General features: G+C 42.5%; 1 protein-coding gene across 2 annotated transcripts in view; it reads right to left on the bottom strand.

The window, feature by feature from the left end:
- The window catches only part of BICC1 (BicC family RNA binding protein 1), a 108,022-nt gene extending 91,340 nt beyond the window's left edge, over nucleotides 1–16,682 (bottom strand). Inside the window, exon 1 of one of the 2 annotated variants that reach the window (XM_051619000.1) lies at nucleotides 16,317–16,682. In XM_051619000.1, the coding sequence (XP_051474960.1) occupies nucleotides 16,317–16,518 (202 nt within the window). In that variant the 5' untranslated portion in view covers nucleotides 16,519–16,682. Of the gene's footprint in view, nucleotides 1–15,414; nucleotides 15,458–16,316 lie in introns of those variants that run through there. The other variant, XM_051619001.1, reaches the window with a different exon arrangement.
- Nucleotides 16,683–20,672: the final 3,990 nt, after the last annotated feature.

Raw genomic sequence — 20,672 nt, 5'->3', positions numbered from 1 at the left:
GCTTGTATGGTCTACTCCATTTCTAGAGTTCATAAGACATTATTATTAAGACTGCCAAAAAAAGCAACATTTCCGGTTTGCATTCTTCTATTTTATTTTGATTTTGGTTGAGCACAGGTTTCCTGTTACAGCTCAACTGGTTTTAACCATAAAATACTTTTCAGCTGTAAGCTTCTACCCTGAAATCATGAGACAGCTTGGCTACTATCAACCCACAGCCTTGGCAAAACCAATTTGCAGAAATTGATACAAATCTTTTCTGTAACTTGCTGAAAAATAATCACCAAACCTCAGGTGCCAGAGGAAACATTTTGCTTTAGACAACAACAAATTGGCTTCTGTTGCCTAAGCTGTTACAGTGATATGTTTACCAGCCCTAGCAGTGCCTGCATGAACCCACTGTGAGAGGTTTATCCAGAGAAGAAAACACTACTCACATTGCTAGAAGCAGCATCAGAGTGCTAGCTCAAGTACCAATCTCCAATACAGTCAGTGTGGATGCTCAGACAGCTGCCAAACTCTACTTTCCACTAATTAACTAGTTCCTGACAAAGTCACAAAACAGTCTGTGTTTGAGCAAAAGAAGCTACTAAAATACTAGTCTGGACCTGCAGTCCAAATGATGCAAGAAGGGATAAATTACAACACAATGCTAAATACTAAAGACTTGAAAGTGCTTCAGAACAAGCAGCTCTGTCTGTATCTTCACCATTGCCATCAGGCTACCTGGAAAACTCATCTACCTTAAAAATATGTATATTCTCCAAATTATTTTAAAATAACTTACAATATATTAGGATGATCAGTAAAACAGCACAAGACAAATACCTTACAAAGTGAATACTTAGCTTTACTCAAAGTAAAGAGCTTAAAGTCTCTAGCATTATCTAGAAGATTACAGAATTTATGGTTGTTGGTTTCCTCTTTAGATTAGAACGACGCAAACCAACGATAACTGGTGCACAACCAGCAGCTCTACATTGTGTTCCTCCAGTTTAAATCTTTAACAAAGAAGAAAATATGTACCGAGGCATCTGAATTTGCTTTAACTCTGCAAAAAGTAAAGGCACCATACCCCAGTGCCACCTTTTCAGTAAAGCAGAGGCATCAACTGCAGCAGCTCTCTTCTGACATACTCATTGCATCTCCCTACCCAACACATCACATAGAAAGAAGGCAAGCCTGGATGGGTAAGTAGAAAAGTATTCACAACAAATCCTACAGTAAAATATAAGTGTTCCCCAAAGCTCTGTGTGCCCTGAAAGGACAAGGTAGGAGAGGAGGGAAGAAAGCTGAATCTGACATCTGCAGGTTTCCAGCTGCCCATGCCTGCCTTTAGCCTGTTCTTGCTTGCATGAAGCAGCAACAGCCCCAAATCTGTGTACCAGCTGCAAACAACCTGAACGTGCACCAACTGTTCTTGATTCACCACACTTCTGGAAAGAGGCAGAACAGAGCTGGTGAGTGGTTTCTCCTCCTCTTCTCTGATGAAACAATACCAACAGAAAGAGAGCAGAAGAGAAGCTGAACAGAAGCGCCAAGAGCAGCTCCTCTCAGGACAGCATGTCTGGCTGCCGGGACATGTACAGCGAGAACTTCCCTGTGCACATCCAGAGCTACCGGACTTCTACAACTCTCTCAGTCATGTCTATGTTTGCCTCCTGGGTCCCAAGATTTCCCACTCTAAAAAAAAAACTTTCCTATCCGTCTGAAAAACTTGGCCTCTCCACCCTTCTACTAAAACTCTGGTCTGGCTAACCTGCACAAGCAGCTTTCTAAATCTTTCCTTTAACTCAGCCACTCATTTCTCCAACGCCGTGCTCGCTCCAGCAGCACGTTCCCAGACACAAGCCACCCCTCCGCTCGGAGGGTGAACACGCCAACCTGCGCGACGTGGAAAGGAGGCAGTGGGGAAGAGACACCAAAAGCACCCTAACTCAGCAGGGAGCTGCAGCATCAAGCTGACAGCATGTAACCCTTTAACACTCATTAAAACCAGCCTCCAACTCTCTGCTGGCTATTCAAACCAGACTGGAACGCAATGCCAACACAGGCTCTGCAGCGATATAGCAGACCCACCCAATTAAAATATTCTTCTAAATAGGCATTTGATATCCCATGAGGAAAAAAGTATATTAAATAATTTTACTTTTCAGTTGGTTTTAATTATATTCTTAGCTCAAAACCCCATTAACAATACTAAGCTCTCTATATAAATCCAGAAAATATACTTCAAACTAGATATATTCCAATTTCAAATTCAGACACAATGGATCTGTACTCAAAGTTTGCATCTTTTAGATGGCGAGTCACCTAAAACTGTATTTAACATCCAACAAAATACTCTAACACTCATTTCTCCCAAACATTTACAAGAACAGAGAATAGAAAGTTTGCTAAATGTTTCAATACAAACAAAACTTTACAATAAGCTGACCCTGCTTCCCTACTTTTTTCACAGCTTAAATGATTCCTCATGTTTCAAACACTGGAATGACTTTATTTCTTGCCAAATCTCCGAACAATCTAAAGATGTCATTGAAGGCCACTTAAAGTAAAAAAACCTGACTGCTGCTAAGCAACCCAGAAAACACCCTTACATGTTCAACTGCTCAGTGCATTACAAAAATTTCACACACATTGAGAATTCATGTATTCTGGACTCCAGTGAGGGCAGTATCTTCCACATACAGGGAGAAAAGAAAATTCTACAGGCTACGTCCATATTTCAAAAAAGAATCGCTTTTAAAGGAGTAAAGATTTGATCAAATTTATTCCTGTTTCTGCATATGGAATAGATTAGAAACAGATTTTGTCTTATCCACTATTTTACACATGCTCCAGAAGTAAATTTACTAAGGAAAAACAGCATTTATGTTTGTTTTACTAAAAAAAAAAAAATGTACCAAGATTCTTTTCCACTATATAAAACAATACTTTAAAATTGTATTCCATATCTAGTCTCTTTAAATTGTTGCTATTTTAATTGCTCTAATGGCATATAAACAAAGGCCATTTAATGTAATTTAATATTTCACCACCCTACAGCACTTCTAACCCATGGATACACTTACGAATTCAGATAACAGGGAGAGCAAGTCTACTGTTCTTTGAAATAGATCACAATGAAACCAAGTTCTTCCATATCACAGTAAGGATGACATGCATCTTTATACTTCATTTGAATTCCACACAAATTCATATTTGTTATTTAAATATATGTATTACACACATGCAGATATTATTTTAAACACAGATTTTACCATCATCAAGCAACTAACCTGTCACTCATCATGGCTTTTGTAGTGCAGTGCAATGTTCTGCACAGGAACCACCTCATAACAGCTTCTGGTTTAATTACCCTGCCAACAGTTCACTGGATCCCAGTTTATATTCCCTCAAGCAATTAAATTATCTTACCATCAAGTTCACAGAGAATATCTTCAGAAGATATCAATCTGCTAAATCTTTCTTTAACATAAGAATGCTTCACTGCATCACTTAATTGTCCTAATGTTTGTTTTGGAATAACAGATTTCATTTTTTACATTTCTCAAATGCTTAGTCTTCAGTTACCAGTGTCATATATTCAACTGCCATAAATTCATTGCAGACATACTCTGGGCAGAACAGAGCCAATGCAAATAGATATAATCAAAGCCCTCCATTCACACAAAGTTATTGGCAACAGGGAAAAAGGCAAATTTAAAGGTTAGTTTAAACCACTAATCCAGAGTGGCAATACAGACTCCTGCAACCCAACTTTGCTTAAAATGGAAAAAAGGTATCATCACCTGTAAATGAAATTTTAAAATACTTTATAAAAACAGGAAGTTTTGAAAATATATTGAAAGTTTTTGAACACTAGGTAACCTCACCATAAAACTTTATAATAGCAATGCAATTAAAAATATTAGAACTTTATATAGCAAGATACTAACAGCACAGGTAGATAAAACAGACTGTTTGTGTATGTGCATATTAAATTAAGAAAAAACTGCATATGTATATAATTTGTTCAAAAGAACTGAAATGGCACTTAAAAAAACAGGATAAATTATTAATATCATCAATTTCTATCTCCAAATATCTATCAACATTGTTTCTTTCAGGCTAGACTTGCTTGGCTGAATGACAATGTTTAGATGGCTTAGAAACCATTTAGCAAAACTTCAGTATAAAATCATTGCAAGTTTTCCTCACAAGGAAATATACCATAATTCCTTTCCAAAAATGAAGTTAAATCAAATGAAGCCCATGATCTGAACAGTTTCATCAGCAGCAGAGGGCATTTTTGTCTTGTTTCACTAGCCACCTCATTGGTTTTTACAAGTACTTCATATCAGTGAGTGAGAAATAATAACACAGCCCAATCTTTTTGTTTATATCCACATTCAACTTGTATACTTATTTCACTTAAATTATATGGAATGAAGTTTCAATTTTTTCTTTCCTTGGCATTAATTTTTATTTATAATTTTTACTTTCAAAAGTTCTGTAACATTCTAGCATCTAGAGCAAAAACATTCTGTGGCACTCTAACTCTTACAAATAGAAGTTATCCTTGCAAATTCAAAAGCTTTAGAGAAGGACTGAAAGACCTAAAAAAAATGACCATCCCACGGCTACTTAAAACGTTGGGCAGAGCCACAGAGGGGAAAAAAAAAAAAAAAAAAAAAAAAAAAAAGAAAAAACTTTCTGTGCAGCAGGGAGGAAAAAGTACCTATAAAAGCAACAGTGTTACAAAGAAATCACTCAGCATCCACATACTGCAAGCCTCACAGTAAGCATGTAAACACGAAGTTTACTGCTTATTTTTGAAAACACTTCTTACAGACCTGAATCATAGCACATCGTTTTAGCTGAAAAAGGAACCAAGATTCTGCACAGCCTCCCAGACCTGGCCTGCACCGAAGTTTAGCAAGTGGAAAATGGATGGCTCATACTTTACTTGCATCTACATATGCTCCCAACAGGCAAAAAAGCCAGAAGAGGAACAGGGAGTCACTTTTTTCTTAAATTAATATTTGAGAGAAAGCTTCTCCATACAAGTTTATAAAGTTCTCTACATAAGGAGCATTTGTCACAAGGTTTATTACCACACTCGCACACCAGGCAAGTACTAGAATTGCATGGGAAGAGGGAATTTGAGGCCACGTTGTGGCTAGCACCAGACTGACCAACTCCCTGCCTCTTGGAAAAGCTCAATAGCCTTGTCAGGCTGGGGAAAGAAAAATTTAATTGAGGTCTCAAGGCAGATCAATGGAGGATGCAGCTCCCAGTTCAGTAATGTTTCTGTTGAGTTGCATTTTTACCCCTCTAGAGATGGTGTAACAGCTAAAACATTTAACTACGTACATGCATATCCTTATCAGGTGCTAACTACGTCTTCAAAAAACCTTCAGTTGATCGCACACTGTGTGTGCCCTGGCAAGTGACCTGCAACATGTCCTCAGTGGCCTCCAATGGGCCTTGGCCTCTAATAAAAGTGGTCAAAATCTGATCTTTAAAGTTCTAGGGGATACCAGTCCAGACAACCTTAAAAAACCCAAACAACAAAGCATTAGAAACAGTAGCTTTATGTCACAGCATTTATAAAAACAGTTGCACTCAAGATGCTAAATTCAAAAGACACAGATGCTGGCAGCTGGCCATTTGGGAGGTAGTCAGAATGACTGGAAATCTTGTGCTTTTTGAAATCAATGTCTATTATTGTCTGTCTTTCTCATCACAAGTGATACATTTGTAAACACTTTTTTAAAACCCTCCACCCCTGAAAGAAAAGAAATCCAAAAACAAGTTATCTCCTGTTTGTTGTCACTCACACGTGCAAGGAAGATTTACAGGCTGGGCACAATGAGCAACAAATTTTTCTGGGGTTTATACAACAGAATCCAAGCAGCAGAGATAAAAAGACAGCATTAAGAAGACCTGTTTTCACAACTTGCTGACATGCCATCAGCAAGAACGTAAAGCTCAGTAGGACACAGCGTAAAGCACAGCATGGAGTCCATGAACCACGAGACCCAGCAAGGCCACCCCAACCCACAGCTCCCTCTGCTTGGCCACTGAACCCCCAGTTAGTTCATCCAGTTCCTGTAAGTGACCTCTACTGCCTCAGTTAACGCTCAAGCAGTTAAGAAGCACACACAAGCTAACCAGAGATAATTACACCCTTGCGTGATGACCATTTTAAGCCGTTTGAAGGCCGCAGAGCAGCACTGCTCGATGCACTGCCACAGGAGGCTGGTGTCCCAGTTTGCCTGGCTGTAGGACCCCTTCCCATCAGGGACTCACCAGTCACCCCACCCCCACAGGCCAGAGCACCCCTGGCAAGGCTGCAATCCCGCAGCCAAACCGGGACAGGAGCAGACGGAAAGAAGGTGCCTCCTGAGGCCTGCCCTGGCAGCAGCCGCCTGTCCCGCCTGTGGGGACCGGCCACCAGCAGCCTGCCCGGGCCACAGCCCGCACACAACACCCACGGGGCTGCCACAGGCAGGCACCCTGCTGCCAGCCTCACACCACCTCACAGCGAGCCAGGCTGCACCCCTCCCCTCGGTGCAGACACGCGGAACACAGAAGGTGCCAGGCACTGCCGCTCGTCCTCAGCGCCGCTCACCTACAGCCCTGGTGATATCAACACCCAACAGGCAACTCAAAGGATTTCCAGATCTTTTGTCAATATACAAACATGTAAGGAAATAAGACGAATACAGCCTTGGCACAAGAGATGATACAAGAGTCAAAAGTACAAAGTGGGTACAGGGCAGAGGTCAGCTGCCCCGACATTTTGATTTTCACTGTTCATTGCAAATCAACAGCTCCCAGGCCAGGGCCAGTGGTCAGCAACTGTGTGTGAAGCAGTTTCATGGACCCCAAAAACTTGAAAACACCATAGAATGGTAAACAATTACTTGTAAAGTGATGCTTCATGTATATCTAGTAGTTACCAGAAATTATAAAGAGGTAAGTATCAAAAGCACAGCAGTAACCACACAAAATAAATAGAAGTAAAATGTTAGAAGTATTAGAGATTTTCTATCTGTTAAAAGAACCACAGTTTCTGCAAAGGCAACATAGATAACTTTTGACTACTTCATCACATAACACTGAAAAGCATCAATTATCAGGCATAAAAAAAAATCTGAACTTTAAAAATAAATTTTAAAAAATGTAAATCCTACCAGGACTTTAGAGACTTTTTTTTTTTTCCCCTAAGATGCTTCTCATTGCCCTTGGGAAGGAAAATTGACCCCTATACTCAGTCACACTTTTTGTCAACCTTGGAGTACAGTTCAGACTGCAAAGTGCTACTTTTAATACTGGTATCTGATCAAGCATTTATTTAAAAATATGTATTCATAGTCTTATTCAATAGATAACACTAATAAATACTATGCTCTAGTATTTCTGTCTGGTATTAATTTAGTATTTTAACTTAACAACTGAAAATGTAAAATTAATGTTAAGCTTTGTAGTTAAGAATTCCTTGACTCCTTCACTCTCCAAAAGACAGACATTAGTGATCTTACTTCAGCCCTGAACATTGCAAAACTGACAAGTCTCCAGATTTTATTAATTGTTTCCTTTTCAGAAAAAAGAGGAGAGTCCTAAAGTGAAATCTTGCTTCTTGTCCCATCATTAGGCATCACTGAGGAGAGTCTGGCTCCATCTACTTATACTCGCTGACACACATACACAAGATTAATAAGGTCTTTCCTGTGCTTTCACCTCTCAAGATTAAAGCTAAACTGCCCCAAATTTCTCAGCCTCTCCTCCTGTATCAGATGCTCCAGGCCCTCAATAGCTTTGTGGCTCTTTGCTGGACTTGCTGCAGGATGCTCACGTCTCTCTTGTACTGAGGAACCCAGGTCTGGCCACAGCACTCCTAATGTGTCTCACCAGGGCCAAGTAGAGAGCAAGGGTCATCACTCTCAACCCTACCGGCAACATTCTCTTGTATGTAGCCCAAAAGGCTATGAGGCTTCTTTGCCACAACACCACACCAAGAGCTTGCTCATGATCAGACTGTCCATCAGGACCCTGAAGTCCTTTTCTGGAGTGCTGCTTTCCAGCCTGGCAGGTCCCAACCTGTGATGGCATATGGAATAATTCCTCCCCTGGTGCAGAACTTCAGGTTTCATTTCATTGAACTTCATGACATTCCCGTTGGCCAGTTTCTCCAACCTGTCCTTGTCCCTCTGAATCACTGCCCTCCATCTTGACATCCCTGACCAGTTTTTCCTCACTTGCAAGTGTGAAGTCCAGCAGAGTATCTCCTGTTGTCACCTTCTGGATCACCTATGTTTCAAAGTTGTCATGAATGCATGAAAAGCACTCCAGAAGCCTTCCATTGCTTGTGCCCTGCTGTGCTGGTCCCCCAGCAGAAAGCAGGGTGGTTAAAGTCCTCCATGGGGATGGAGGCTTGCAAACAGAAGGCTTCCTCCAGCTGTTTGAAGAAGGTTTCATCTACTACTTCTTTCTAATTAAGTGGTCTATAGCAGAAGCCCATAGTACCACCCAGACTGGTCCACACAATAATCCTGACCCATGCACTCTCAACTAGCTCATTGTCTACCCCAAGAAAGAGCTCCATGTAATCCCACTGCTCTCTCACATTATCTACCCTAAGAAAGAGCTCCATGTAACCCCACTGCTCTCTCATACACAAGGGCAATTCTGCCTCCTTGGCATCCCAGTCTGTCCATGCTAAGGAGCTTGTATCCAGTCACTGGAGGACTGCAGTCTCAGGAGCTATCCCACCACACCTCTCCACCTCAGCAAGATCATAGGCCTGAGAATAGATGCAGACCTCCAGGCCCACCTGTCTGATACTCACGCTGCCTACAGTAGCATCAGGCACTTCAGAAAGGCACCCACTCACAGAGATTTCCCAGTGAAGGTACGAGACCTTCTCCTGTAACTGTCCTGCAGGCTCATGCCTATTCCAAGCCTTTCTGATTTCTCTGCCCTGGTTTCTCTTACACTAGGGCTACACAGCCAGGATAATGACTAGGACAGACTGATGTTGCTACATGCCCATCAACCTCTCTTCATGAAATCTAGTTTGCAGCAAAAAAAAAAAACACCAAACCTGTAGTAATGCTAATAGGCAAGTGACCTACCCATTCAGACAACTAGCATTATGTCCATTCCATATTTGTTTTCAACCTCCTATTCATCACACACCTTTTCTTACATAAACATCAAGAGTTTTTCCCTCCTGTATCCAAAAGCTACACTTTTACATATAAATGAAGAGAACTTGTTGAATGCCCAGATTTCTTGGACTCCATTAGCTAGAGAGAGAAGAGCAAAAACAGCCCTGTGTTTTCTATGAAAATTATAGTTTCTCCAATAGTTCCACACACACAGTGACCTGGCAGAGGGTTGCTATCATTTGTGAACCTTTAACAGGAAAGGATTTTTTTGAAAATTATGCATTCCTATTCCAATAGAGGATATCACTGTAGACATTTTTACATAAATCAGCTATAAAAGCCACTGAGACATGAACAGTTACATCTCTCCATGCAATACAGTCATACTGATATGAACCAGAGACAAGAGAGCCTAGCCATAAACAAAAAAGTTGCTTATATGTTCAAGGAATGTTTTTAGTTGAGTCAAAAATGTATTTAACACTACCACTGATTAGCAGGTAGAATCTTAAAGAATAAATCCTTAAATAAAGTACTCATTCCTTCAGCTACAAAAAATACACACAACTAACAAGCAATCTGAACTCCAACACATGTAAACATACTAGTTTTATGCTCAAAGTTCATGAAAGTCACTAGTGAGTTGTCACAGTAATGGATATTGCTCTAAAAAAAATTAAAATTAAAAAGCTATAGGTTCTTAAACACAGAGGTCTGAAATTAAAGAAAGCTAGCATGTTTCATTGTTTGGCAGGCATAAAGCCAAAAGCCTGAAAGAAGTACTTAAAATAGGACATATTTTCCAATGGAGGTAAAGATTACAATATAACCAACAGGAATTTGCAAGCCAGCAATACTTAACTTAGCAGCTCATGCCAAACCATGATAGTCCGTTGTACTACTTAAAAACACTGAAACTCGAGAAAGTGGTATTATTACAATTGTTAACAATGGAATGCAGGAACATTTTTAAACTACAAGTAATACAGATTCATTTCATATATTTATTTTTGTAGAAATAGACTATTCAGCACTTCAGGGATTTGAAAACCTGACAAAGAACTTGATTTTTTTTTCTGCTATATGCAAGCCAAACACTAAATGTAAATGCTATTAGAAAGGTTTCAGCTTCCCCACAACTACATCCCTGTCCAGGCTATGCTAATGCATTGCAAGGAACAAAAAAAAATAATAAAAACCACCACCAAAAAAATCTCACCATTTAGTAGAAAAAACATTTTCTTCCTCTAGGAAAAGAAACTGCATTTGGGACTTACTAAAATCAAGAGTTTGAGATTTTATTTCAGTAAGAAAATGGTCAAAGACATACATCATATCTCTCAAAGGTCCAACAGGGACACGGGGAATTTTAAACAGGAATATAAATCATAGCACTATGAGTACTTTTTAAAATTCTAGCAGTTTTAACTTCAGTTACAAGCAAAGTACACTAATTGTTTGAAGGATCACAAAACATTTAATTTTATTGTACTCATTTCTGCCACCATCATACACATAAACAAAAAAAAAGCAGAAGAGAAGCAGTTTGCCATTTAAACCTAAAAACCCAACATAAACTTAACGCTGAGCTTGCCATCCCCACCAGAAACTGTCACAGTCAAGACCACTCTATTTAAGCTACAATTGCCTACTAAGTAGCTAGCTATTAATTCATGTCTTCAGGGTCTACCCTCTAATGAAACTATTGTTTGTAGCAAAGTCTCTGTAAAGACCTATGTTTCCTAGAACATCTCCATCTTCTTCAGTACTTGGAAATACAAGTGTGGTTGTTTTTTTTCCCTTGTGTCCCCAAAACTTTGCTTGTCTTGCTTATCAACTTGTCATTCTCTGCAGTTGAAACAAACTAGTAGAAATGCCTAATAAAAGTATTAAAAGTATACTTTCCCACATAGTTATGCATTAAGTAGGGAAAATATACTTGTTTAAATAGAGCAAATTTCGCCTGATGAATCAGCAAACAAAATAAACTGCTTATCATCCAAGCATCAGAACTAAGCATTGCATAAGTACAGTCTTAGGATCAAGCAATCGTCTCAAGGGTGACCTTTAGGAAAAGGAATTAACAACTAATTTTCAGCACATTTACAGTACATAAGTTCCACCTAGATTAAATTGTACAAAAAAGTTATTTAGAGATTGATGTCACTTCCTTCTAAGAAAAGTAGGACTTCTTGTTGGTGCAAAATTACTAGTTGAGCAGTTTCTAACTCTCCATGACAGGCAAAGAGCACAAAAGCTGAGGGAGCAGGTACAGGTGAGTGCTCACCCAAGGCTGTGATGGCAGGGGGGAGAGCTAGGCAAAGGTACTCAGATGAGCTGCTTGTGCTGACTGTTCACACTAAATCAGAATCAAGAGTACATATATCCTTCTGCCTGAAAAAGAAAAATTGATCCTTTATTATTTTTAGAAATCAAATCTACATTATGTAAATTGAGACTCACATGATTCCTGTAACTTCTGACCTACTACAGTTAGCATATGGCACTAATGACAGTCAGTACTAAGTCAGCACAGGGCTGCTATTTCTGAAGATTCCCACTCCATATAAACAACCTGCCCTGGAAAAGGAGGTCAATTGCAAACAGGATGCTTGGGGTGCTGAGGACTTTGCAGAGTTTCCTGACCATGTCAGTCTGTGCTTTTCTTCAGGGGCTTGGGTATCAACAGCCAAGACAAATGCCAAAAAAAACCCAAAACAATACAAAATACAAAAGCACCCATAAAGAAGTCTCTAGGTCCCAAAAATAAAATTAATCAAGAGTCCCCAAAGTGAAAGATGACACCTAAAAAACCCCCACAAAACAGAACAAAGTTGAATTCCAACAGCCACAGACATGTTTTTTAAAGAGATGCATGTAAGATGGCATCCACACCACCACTCGAGTCAGGTCTTTCTTAAAAAACAATTATGTGGACTTGGTTTTTTATCCAAATTCTGTTGTATGGTGGCACATTATAAAGTCACAAAGCATGCTCCACCAAAACTCCCAAAGTCTGTTGAAGAACATGACACAGAAAAGGATTATCTGAAATTCAAGGCTAGCATAGTACTTTGAAGTCAAGAATAAGACACACCATGCACAAGTGAAAGATTATTCTGGCTTTTGTTTGTTTGTTTTTTTCTTCTTTTTTTTTTTCATTTAAGGTGCATGGTCAACTTGCCTATTGATGACTGAGACATTAGCTGTTAGATTACACTTTCTGGACAGCTTTTTTAAGCTTAGTATCTTGCATTTTTGTAATAATACTCAGCTGCTATGGTAATAGGCACTCAAACATTCACTAAATCATTCCATAGTATTAAGTCACCTGAGCGTTCAGCAGAATTTAGTGCAGAGCAGTTATAACTAATAGGGCTACTATGAAATATCTTCTGTCACTGCTGAAAAGTATAGCTCATCACTTTTATTCAAATGTGCTTCCTGGAAAACATAAAAGCTTATCCTAAAGAGATCTGTTCACAAACAAACTCTGATGAAGACATGGAGCATAAGACAGCTTACACCCCACTACAAAAAGACTGAGATTTGGTTATGGAACATTATTCCAGTCTTGTACAAGCAAGTAATAAAACACTCATACAGAGCAGTTGGACACAACAAGAAAATAATTACTACGTTCAAGGTTTTTACCACAGCTGTTACTTTTTCTGATATTCAAAACAGAAAAAACAAAGCTCTTAAATGAAAGGTAGGGAAAGCTTCTCTAACATTTATCTTAAAGCTATTCAGAACCAAACTTCAAAACAACAAAAATACTAGCATAATTAAAACCAGTAGCAGTCTCGAATCTATCAATATTTTCCAACACCTCAATTCAAATTTGGATTCTGCTTCAGGTACAAATGGCAGCAAATTAGCCACATCAACTCTTTTTTGAAAGAGAGCTACCCAGTGCCTTGCTACAGAACTTACTCCAGCTGTGGACTCTTATCATCTGACAGTCAGGTACCCCAGTCCCATCCATGATCTCTACAGTCTGATATGCCCAGGTGAGTCTCACCAAAGTCAGCACTGTCCCCCAAGAAAACACCTATAGAATAGCAAATGCAGGAAAGGTGAAAATAACCACGCAAAAATGCATAAAAATTCAGCAACACAATGACAGAATGAAACAGATGCACCAAGCCTGACACTGAGCTGATTCATATTCTTTCTAACCCAATTGTTTTTTACATTTCATCACTACTACAGTAAACAACAGATGTCGACTAGCAAAGCAAGATAAATAAATAAATAAATATTCCCAAGCAAAAATGAGAACATTTCCCGACAGGAGTCATCAGACACTGTTTCAAACTAGGCTTTAAAGGCAACTGAGCTAAAGATGACGCACTCTCACTGTCCCATAACAAAAGGAAGCTATAGTGAACACTAGAAGAGGCCATCAGTATAAAATGATTTAAGAAGTAACTTTCACAAGCATAGACATGCTTCTAGCAGCTGATAAAAGAAAAAGAAGATCCTTTAAGGATCAAATGTGAACAAAAAGTTGTACTTACGCCCACTTGAATTAAAAAAAAAAAAAGGCAAAAAAATAGATAACTTTTGGAAATTGGAATCCTGACCATCAACACTTAGATTAAAGAGATGTTTTCCTTTCACAATACAATTTCTGCATAATTTAAGAACTTCCAGTGAAGGATCTGGTATTAGAAACCACAGGGAACATGACCCTATCAATTGTTTATCAAATTTAAGTTTCTGGAGATGGCATACTGCTTCCTTTCCATCATTCATTTCCTTCTAGAGGGAGTCTGAGCTTCCACTCCCAAAAGATGGCCACAAAAAAAAGAAGGGAGGGTTAGGAAATAAAATCAACTTTGGCATGTAATCAGCAATATAACTGACTATGAATTTCTGGGTACCAGTTACAGATCTGCCTTCATAATGCTCTTTGGGACACTCTGGAAGAGCTACTTAGTGCTTGAGAAATTCTACTACAAGAAATAGGTAAGTAAAACCTATCTTGTAGGAAGTGATGAGATAAAACCTTGTAAAGCACAAAAAGGAAACTGAATGAAAGCAATAACATTTAACAAACAGTTCCCAGTTTTCTGACAGAAAGAACGACAATGTTTGCCTCGTGCTTCCTAATAAGCCATTTTTCATTACCAATAAGCCAAAAAGTTTTGGTTTTCACAAAAAAACCACCACTTATTATCAAGTCAAACACGTGCATTTCTTCACAAAAAGGATAACTATCCGATGCAAAAATGCCTCAAACCATCACCTAAAGCACGTGTATTCTAGACTGGATGTACAGCAACCTCTCATCAAAAAGCAAGCAACATTCGGTTTGCATTTACTCACTGTACCCTACCAACCATACACCTTTTACTACACTTTAACAGGAAAAAAAAATTGTAAAAAGGAGCAAACAAAAAAACCCCTCACATTTTGACACTGGTTGCTACTGGATAACAGAACCTATACAGTATTTGGATTCTGCTTAGGAACTTTGTTTACCCTCGCATGCTTAACTACCTCAGGCAGTAGAAGGAAGGACTGTGTGTGGGATGAGATAATGGAAATTTATTTTGCTACTAGAGGAAAATTTTAAGGCAACCTTCAGTCTTCTTAAGGCACTTCGTAACTTTTGACCCTTTTACTACCACTTCATATGCAGAAATATTTTTTTATTTTCAATACCCATGTGGCTTTGGTTTTAAGACGCTTTTGACAAGCACATCTCTATAAATAGTTGTTGCTGCTTATGTGACTCCTGCTTCCATGAATTCCTTTCTCTTTACTGCATTACATAATGAGATTTTTCTACCAGGACTAAAGTACTACCTGATTAAAGATTAACTCACCCCCAGGAGAGAGAATCTCAATTAAAAAAATTCCAATCATTGTAGTCACCAAGTCAAGCCACAGATCTTCGGTGGCCAACCCAACTCACCCACTTCTGGTTCCTCTGCAGCCTCCCAGTGCTGGAGGAGGCAGGTGCTCTGACAGAGGATGGTCAGGGAGCAAATGCCTATGGTTTCCAATATGTAAACAAAATGCCTTCCATGTAGCACACCACATGAACAACCATGAAATGCTTGTCAGGGATTTATTTGTTTTGAAAAATGTACGTAAATGCTTGAGTTACTGTGTTACATGTAGCACTAAATGTTTACAAAACAGTCCCAGAGTAAAAAGCAGGCTTCTCAAAACAACCATCATCTTCCCTTGTTGATCCAAACATGCCCTAAGAGTTGACAATACAGGACCTGAAACTCACCTCTGTTCTCATGGGCTCTTCAGAGCAGACAGCAGGGAACACTCCAGGGGAATTACCCCACTCCCCAACATCCTCAACCGATTTAAAACTATTCATCTACTCCTTAGCAACAAACCCAGCAATTGCTACTATTGTACTATTTTGTCAAAAACTGCCTACGTAACTTCCACTGAGAGACAGATAATTCAAAACATATTGGGACAAAACATGCAGTGTCAAGAAAGGAACAAGAAAATAACGAAAAGAGAAGGAGGCAGAGCCCAAGGCAGCGCAGCTCCCCAGGCAGCGGTGCCGCTCTCAGCCCTCCCGCAGCCGTCCCCGCTCCCCGGCCGGGACGCCCGGCTTCCCAGGCTCCCTGCCCGCTACGCGCCGGCCTCGGCTTTTCCTCGAAAGCCAAGAGCCTGGACTACCTCGCAGAGCATGGATATTATGTTTCATAAAGAGGGATTTCCGAAAGACTTCGACCCTGGAAGCCGCAGCCCCGCGGCGCGCCGGCTGCCGCTGCGGGACCGCTCCCGCCGGGCTGGGCTCCGGCAGCTCCCGCCACGCCGGGCCGGCCCCGGGCTGCATCCCGCGACCCGGCGGTGTCCCCGTCACCCGCCGCCCAGGCCACGGCGCTGGGTCCGCTCCGGGGACCGGGGCACAAGGAACCTCCTTTTCCTCGCCCCGTCCGGGGAGGCCGGGACGGCGCCCGGGAGCCCACGCCCGGTCCACGGGGCTCCCGCCGCCCCAGGGCCGCGTCCAGCCGAGCAGCTGCCGCCCCTGGGATCCGCCCCAGGGTCTGACAGGAGGGTCCCCAGCCCCAGCCGGAGCAGCCAGGCCGGGGACACGACCTCCCCTCCCGGGCCGCCGCCGCCGCCCCGCGCCCCCGGGGGACAGCCATCGCTTCTCCCCGCCCTCACCTTGGAGCATGGCCTCCAGTTTCTTCCTGTCCACCCGGAATCGCTCCTCACCCCACTCGGGGCTGTGCAGGGGGCGCGGCGGGCCGCCCGAGTCCTCCTCGGAGCCGGGCACGGGCGAGTCGGTGCTGCGCTCGCTGTTGGAGCCCGGGTCGGAGAGCGGCTGCTGCAGGTACCCGCTCAGCGGGTCGCACTGAGCCGCCATGGCGCTGCCGGGCAGACCCCGCCGCCGCTCCGAGCCCCACTCGGCCGCCTCCCCGCGGGACGCTATCTGCCCCCACAGCCGCCCCCCCGGCTCATCCCAGCCGCCGCCTGCCAGAGCCCCGGCCCCGCCGCCGCCCGCCTCTGCCTCCGGCTCCCCGCCGAGTGTGCGCGGCCCCGGGCCGGCGGCGGCGTCCGCGGCTCGGCGGCGCCCCCAGCCCGCCCGCAGCCCGCACAGCATCTCCACCTCCATTGGGCCGCCGCCGGCCCGCCGGGGAGGGGCCGGGGATATCCCCGGCCGCGGGCCGGGAGGAGGGGGCAGCGGCGCGGCGCGGCGGGAGGAGGGAGGGGAGGGCGAGGGGAGATGCCGCCCCCAGCGGTCCCGCCTCCGCCGCGGGGCGGGCCGGCCCGGGCGGGCCCGGGTCCCTGTCAGCGGGGCTGGGGGCGCGGCCGCCACCCTGCCCGCCCCGCCGGGCGCCTGGGGTCCGGGCAGGCCCCGCCAGGAGGTGAGCGGTGGCCGGGGCAGAGCGGAGCGGAGATGCCGGGCTGCCCGCGGCCCCTCGGCCGCCCCGCCTGAGGGAGGGTGGCGGCCGTCGTGAGGTACCGGCTGAAGCAGACGGCGGACGGGGTGGCAGCCCTGGAAGACGGGCCCTGAGTAACACCCCTGCCCAAAACCATCCCCCCAGAACGCGCCTGTGTGTGCAGCAGGAACGAGCGAGCCCAAGTTCTGCCGTCATGTCCTGGGAACGTGGCGTGGCTGACGAATCTCCTCATGGCGATGAGGGCCTGGCTTCCAGCTGCTGCAGGGAGCCTCAGGAGGACCAAGTGCCTTCTGCCGTGTGCCTTGCAAGAAACCGGCTCGTACTTCCCTCGTCTTTCAGGCTTAATTGCGTTCATCAGTACTCGGCAGCCCAGTGCTGGGTTTCAGTATCGCTACACAGACCGTGTAAGGCCAAAACCACACACCAGAGCAGAGGTGTTGGTGTGAGCAGTCACGCTGCCCAGTCGCAGCAGTGCCCTTGCTCTGCAGCCAGACACGCTGCCCAGGAGGCCAATATCTGCCCAAAGTTTCGCTGCCCAGATCAGGCAGGCAAGGGTGAGGCACACACACTCCTCTCCCTTTGTGTCTCTCCAGTGCCAGCCAGCTCGTTTCTCCTGAATCTGAGAAATCCTCCCTGACAAAAAATTACACAGAACATCACAAAATCCAACAAAAGCTTTCTGTTTCTATGAATCTCTGTTTTCTCGTGAAAACGCAGCCTGCTACAAGTTGTTTTGGCAGCGCTGTGTCTGGAATCCCATGAGGCATCTCACCCCAAGAGCAACACTCCTGGCCTGCAGTGCTGCAGACACCTGATGTCTGTCTTCTCCAGCACTGGAGCATCCACGTATTAAAGATGGCTACACGCTGGAAACCAGCACAAAAACTACAGCTGACTTAACTGATGGTGAATTCAACTCCTAGTTGACATCAGCTTGAAGGACCATGTTAAAATTAATCAGGAGCTGCACTGATATTCCAGGTAGCTGGGGACTGTGCTGTGTTCAGTTGCAATGCACAGTCATTTTTAGAGGTTCAGGTTTTGCCCGAGTCTTTACATATTTCTCACTTAGCACCATGACAGTGTGAATTCTACAATACCCTTGGCTTCATTTCTGCTGAACACGATGTGCGTGGAGTGAGGCTCTCTCAGTAGTCATGTCTAGTATTCAGTTCTAGTATTTAATTCTCTTGGTGGTCTCACAGCCTCTGTGGATGCTAGCCAGTGCCTTGCAAGCAACTTACTGCTCGCAGTGTCCTCTGATACTTGTCATGAGCTTGGAAATACAAAAGAACACAATATGAATACAGGTCCTGAAAAGAGCACAATCTCAATTTCTCTCAACAGTTTGCTTGTAGCTTGATCATACTTTAGGTGGGCAGGGCAGTCTGAAGAAAGACTGAAAGTCTTTTTCCTCTCAGAAGTTTACAGTTAACAACCTTTGCTGTTTGTTTGTTTGTTTTTTCAGATAGGAAAGTGAACATTGTCTATATCAAAACAACCTGAAATTCAGCAAAGTCTGCTTCCTCACCCCAGATCAGCACCAGCTGGACTTGTCTGTCTTCTGGATGCCAAGACCAGTGAGTTACATGATCCAAATGTTCAGAAGTTATGAGTGTTGACAGCACCAATTACAGTCCACAGCAGCTACAGGTGCTTAGCACCTCTGAGCCAAACAGCTGTTTGGGTATTTTCCACTCATAAACCAGTGAGATTTACAGTCAGGGATTATCATTGTAGGAGGTCACTTTCCTTGTGTTTTATCAGTTCTTGCAATATAGCCAGAGAAACCTTCTTTCTCATCAATGAGCTATGGTTGAACTCAGAAGTGGGTTTTTTTCAGCAGCCATGTAAACAATATAATAAATCAAAGATCTCTTAAAAAATAACGATGTACCCTGTTCAGTTTTTATTCCTTGAAAATAACCTTTTCATGGTGTGGTTTTAGGCTAAAAGTAGGACATAAACTCTTTTATTTCCTATTTAAATCCATCTAAATTGTCAAAAGACCCTCAGTTTTAGTGATTAAGACCTATAGTTGGTAGTAGGTGTTCAGCAGAGTATAACTTCTGTTGCACAAATGGCATTTTATTTCTCTAGTATATTGCAGTGGGAGAATAAAAATTCTCTTACCCAGGAAACTTGAACTAAGTAGAAAACCACATTTAAATGGCTAAAATAATAATAAATGTGAATACAACTGGGGAAAACGGGTGGAAGTTGGCGCATGAAAGATGAAATGGCTATAAAGAACATCAGCTGAAGTTGACTTTGGCATATGTAATTTATGTTGGCCATTTTTCTGTGGCCAATAGCTTGATCAAAGAAGAGAATAACAGGATCTTTCTCATTTTGGCTTACCATGTCTATTTTGCTACATTCTCTCCCTCTTTTTTCATCCTGGTCTCGTTTCCTCACCTCACACACACAAAATATCTGCAAATCTCAGAAAAATGTAACTGAATAGACAAGTGCTTTATTCTCACACTCAGTCTACGTGCAAAGTCTATTGTATAATATTAATTGGGGTGGAATAGAGCCTATGAATTTCAAGGAGATTCAGGAATCTGTTGATCTACTGTAATAAGTCACATCTCTTTGGGTCTGGATAAAACCCCCAGATTTGGACTGTTATAGGATCTGTCCTTTGATGAATGTGGGCCTGTCCTTGGGCTTGTGGATGAAAAGTGACAGTCACCAAGCAGAAAGTACCATTAGATGTCCTCAGGTTTGCCTAAGGGCTGCTGCCAAAGCAGAAAGCTGATGACTGGCTCTCTCTGCAGTTCACAAGTGCAAGATGTAGAGGTTCTCTATAAATGGAAAAATGATGCAATGTAACTTGTCATTAATACAGCACAGTTGGGTTTCCAACACTGCCATTTATTTAGTCTTCTCAAATCTATTTACTTCACAACAACATTATGAAGCAAAGTGCTCTTGTCTGTTTGGATTTTTTTCAAGTGAGAGCCACGTGCAAAAAGACCAGCTCAGAAAACTATAAAGTGAGGATGAGGAAAGAAAAGGAGGCATACAGGATCTTTAGAAGTGATCTGTGGTATCTAGAAATGTTTTTCTAGGGAGAATGCTAAATACAGTTTTAGTTGTTTAGGAGAGTTTTATTACTGGGGAAAATTAATGTTGAGGGCATTTTGAAAGGCATTGTTTATTGCATTGGTTTATTTTGCAGAAGAGTCTATAATATTCTGACTTTCATGATGCTGTGCCATATTGCCCAAGTAGGCCCCCTTAACTCCAATTTCTCAGAATAATATAATGTGTTCTGCTGTATACTAAAGTACTGTGCACTTAAGGCACACCAGCAAATAAATAAAATGTCCTCCACAGCTGTTACAAAAACTTTTCCACCCCTATAAATTCCCAAGATAAATTCTTTTTCTAACCATAAGAGCAGAGAGATTCTGAAACATACTCTGAGTTCATTCATGACAGAAATTTGTTTATCCACTCCTTTACAGTTTCTAATGGTGAGGTCTTCATGACCTCTCCAGGAAATTCCTGTACTTTACTTACCATCAAGAAGTACTTTTTCCCCTTAATAAGTAACTTGTATTATTCTTGCTGCAAATTAAAGCCATTAGTTCTTGTCCTGTCCACC

Source organism: Apus apus, chromosome 4 (genome assembly GCF_020740795.1).
Source record: "Apus apus isolate bApuApu2 chromosome 4, bApuApu2.pri.cur, whole genome shotgun sequence".
Classification (NCBI taxonomy): domain Eukaryota; kingdom Metazoa; phylum Chordata; class Aves; order Apodiformes; family Apodidae; genus Apus; species Apus apus.
The sequence above is the reverse complement of the archived record's forward strand: the minus strand, read 5'-3'. Positions and strand labels throughout refer to the sequence as shown.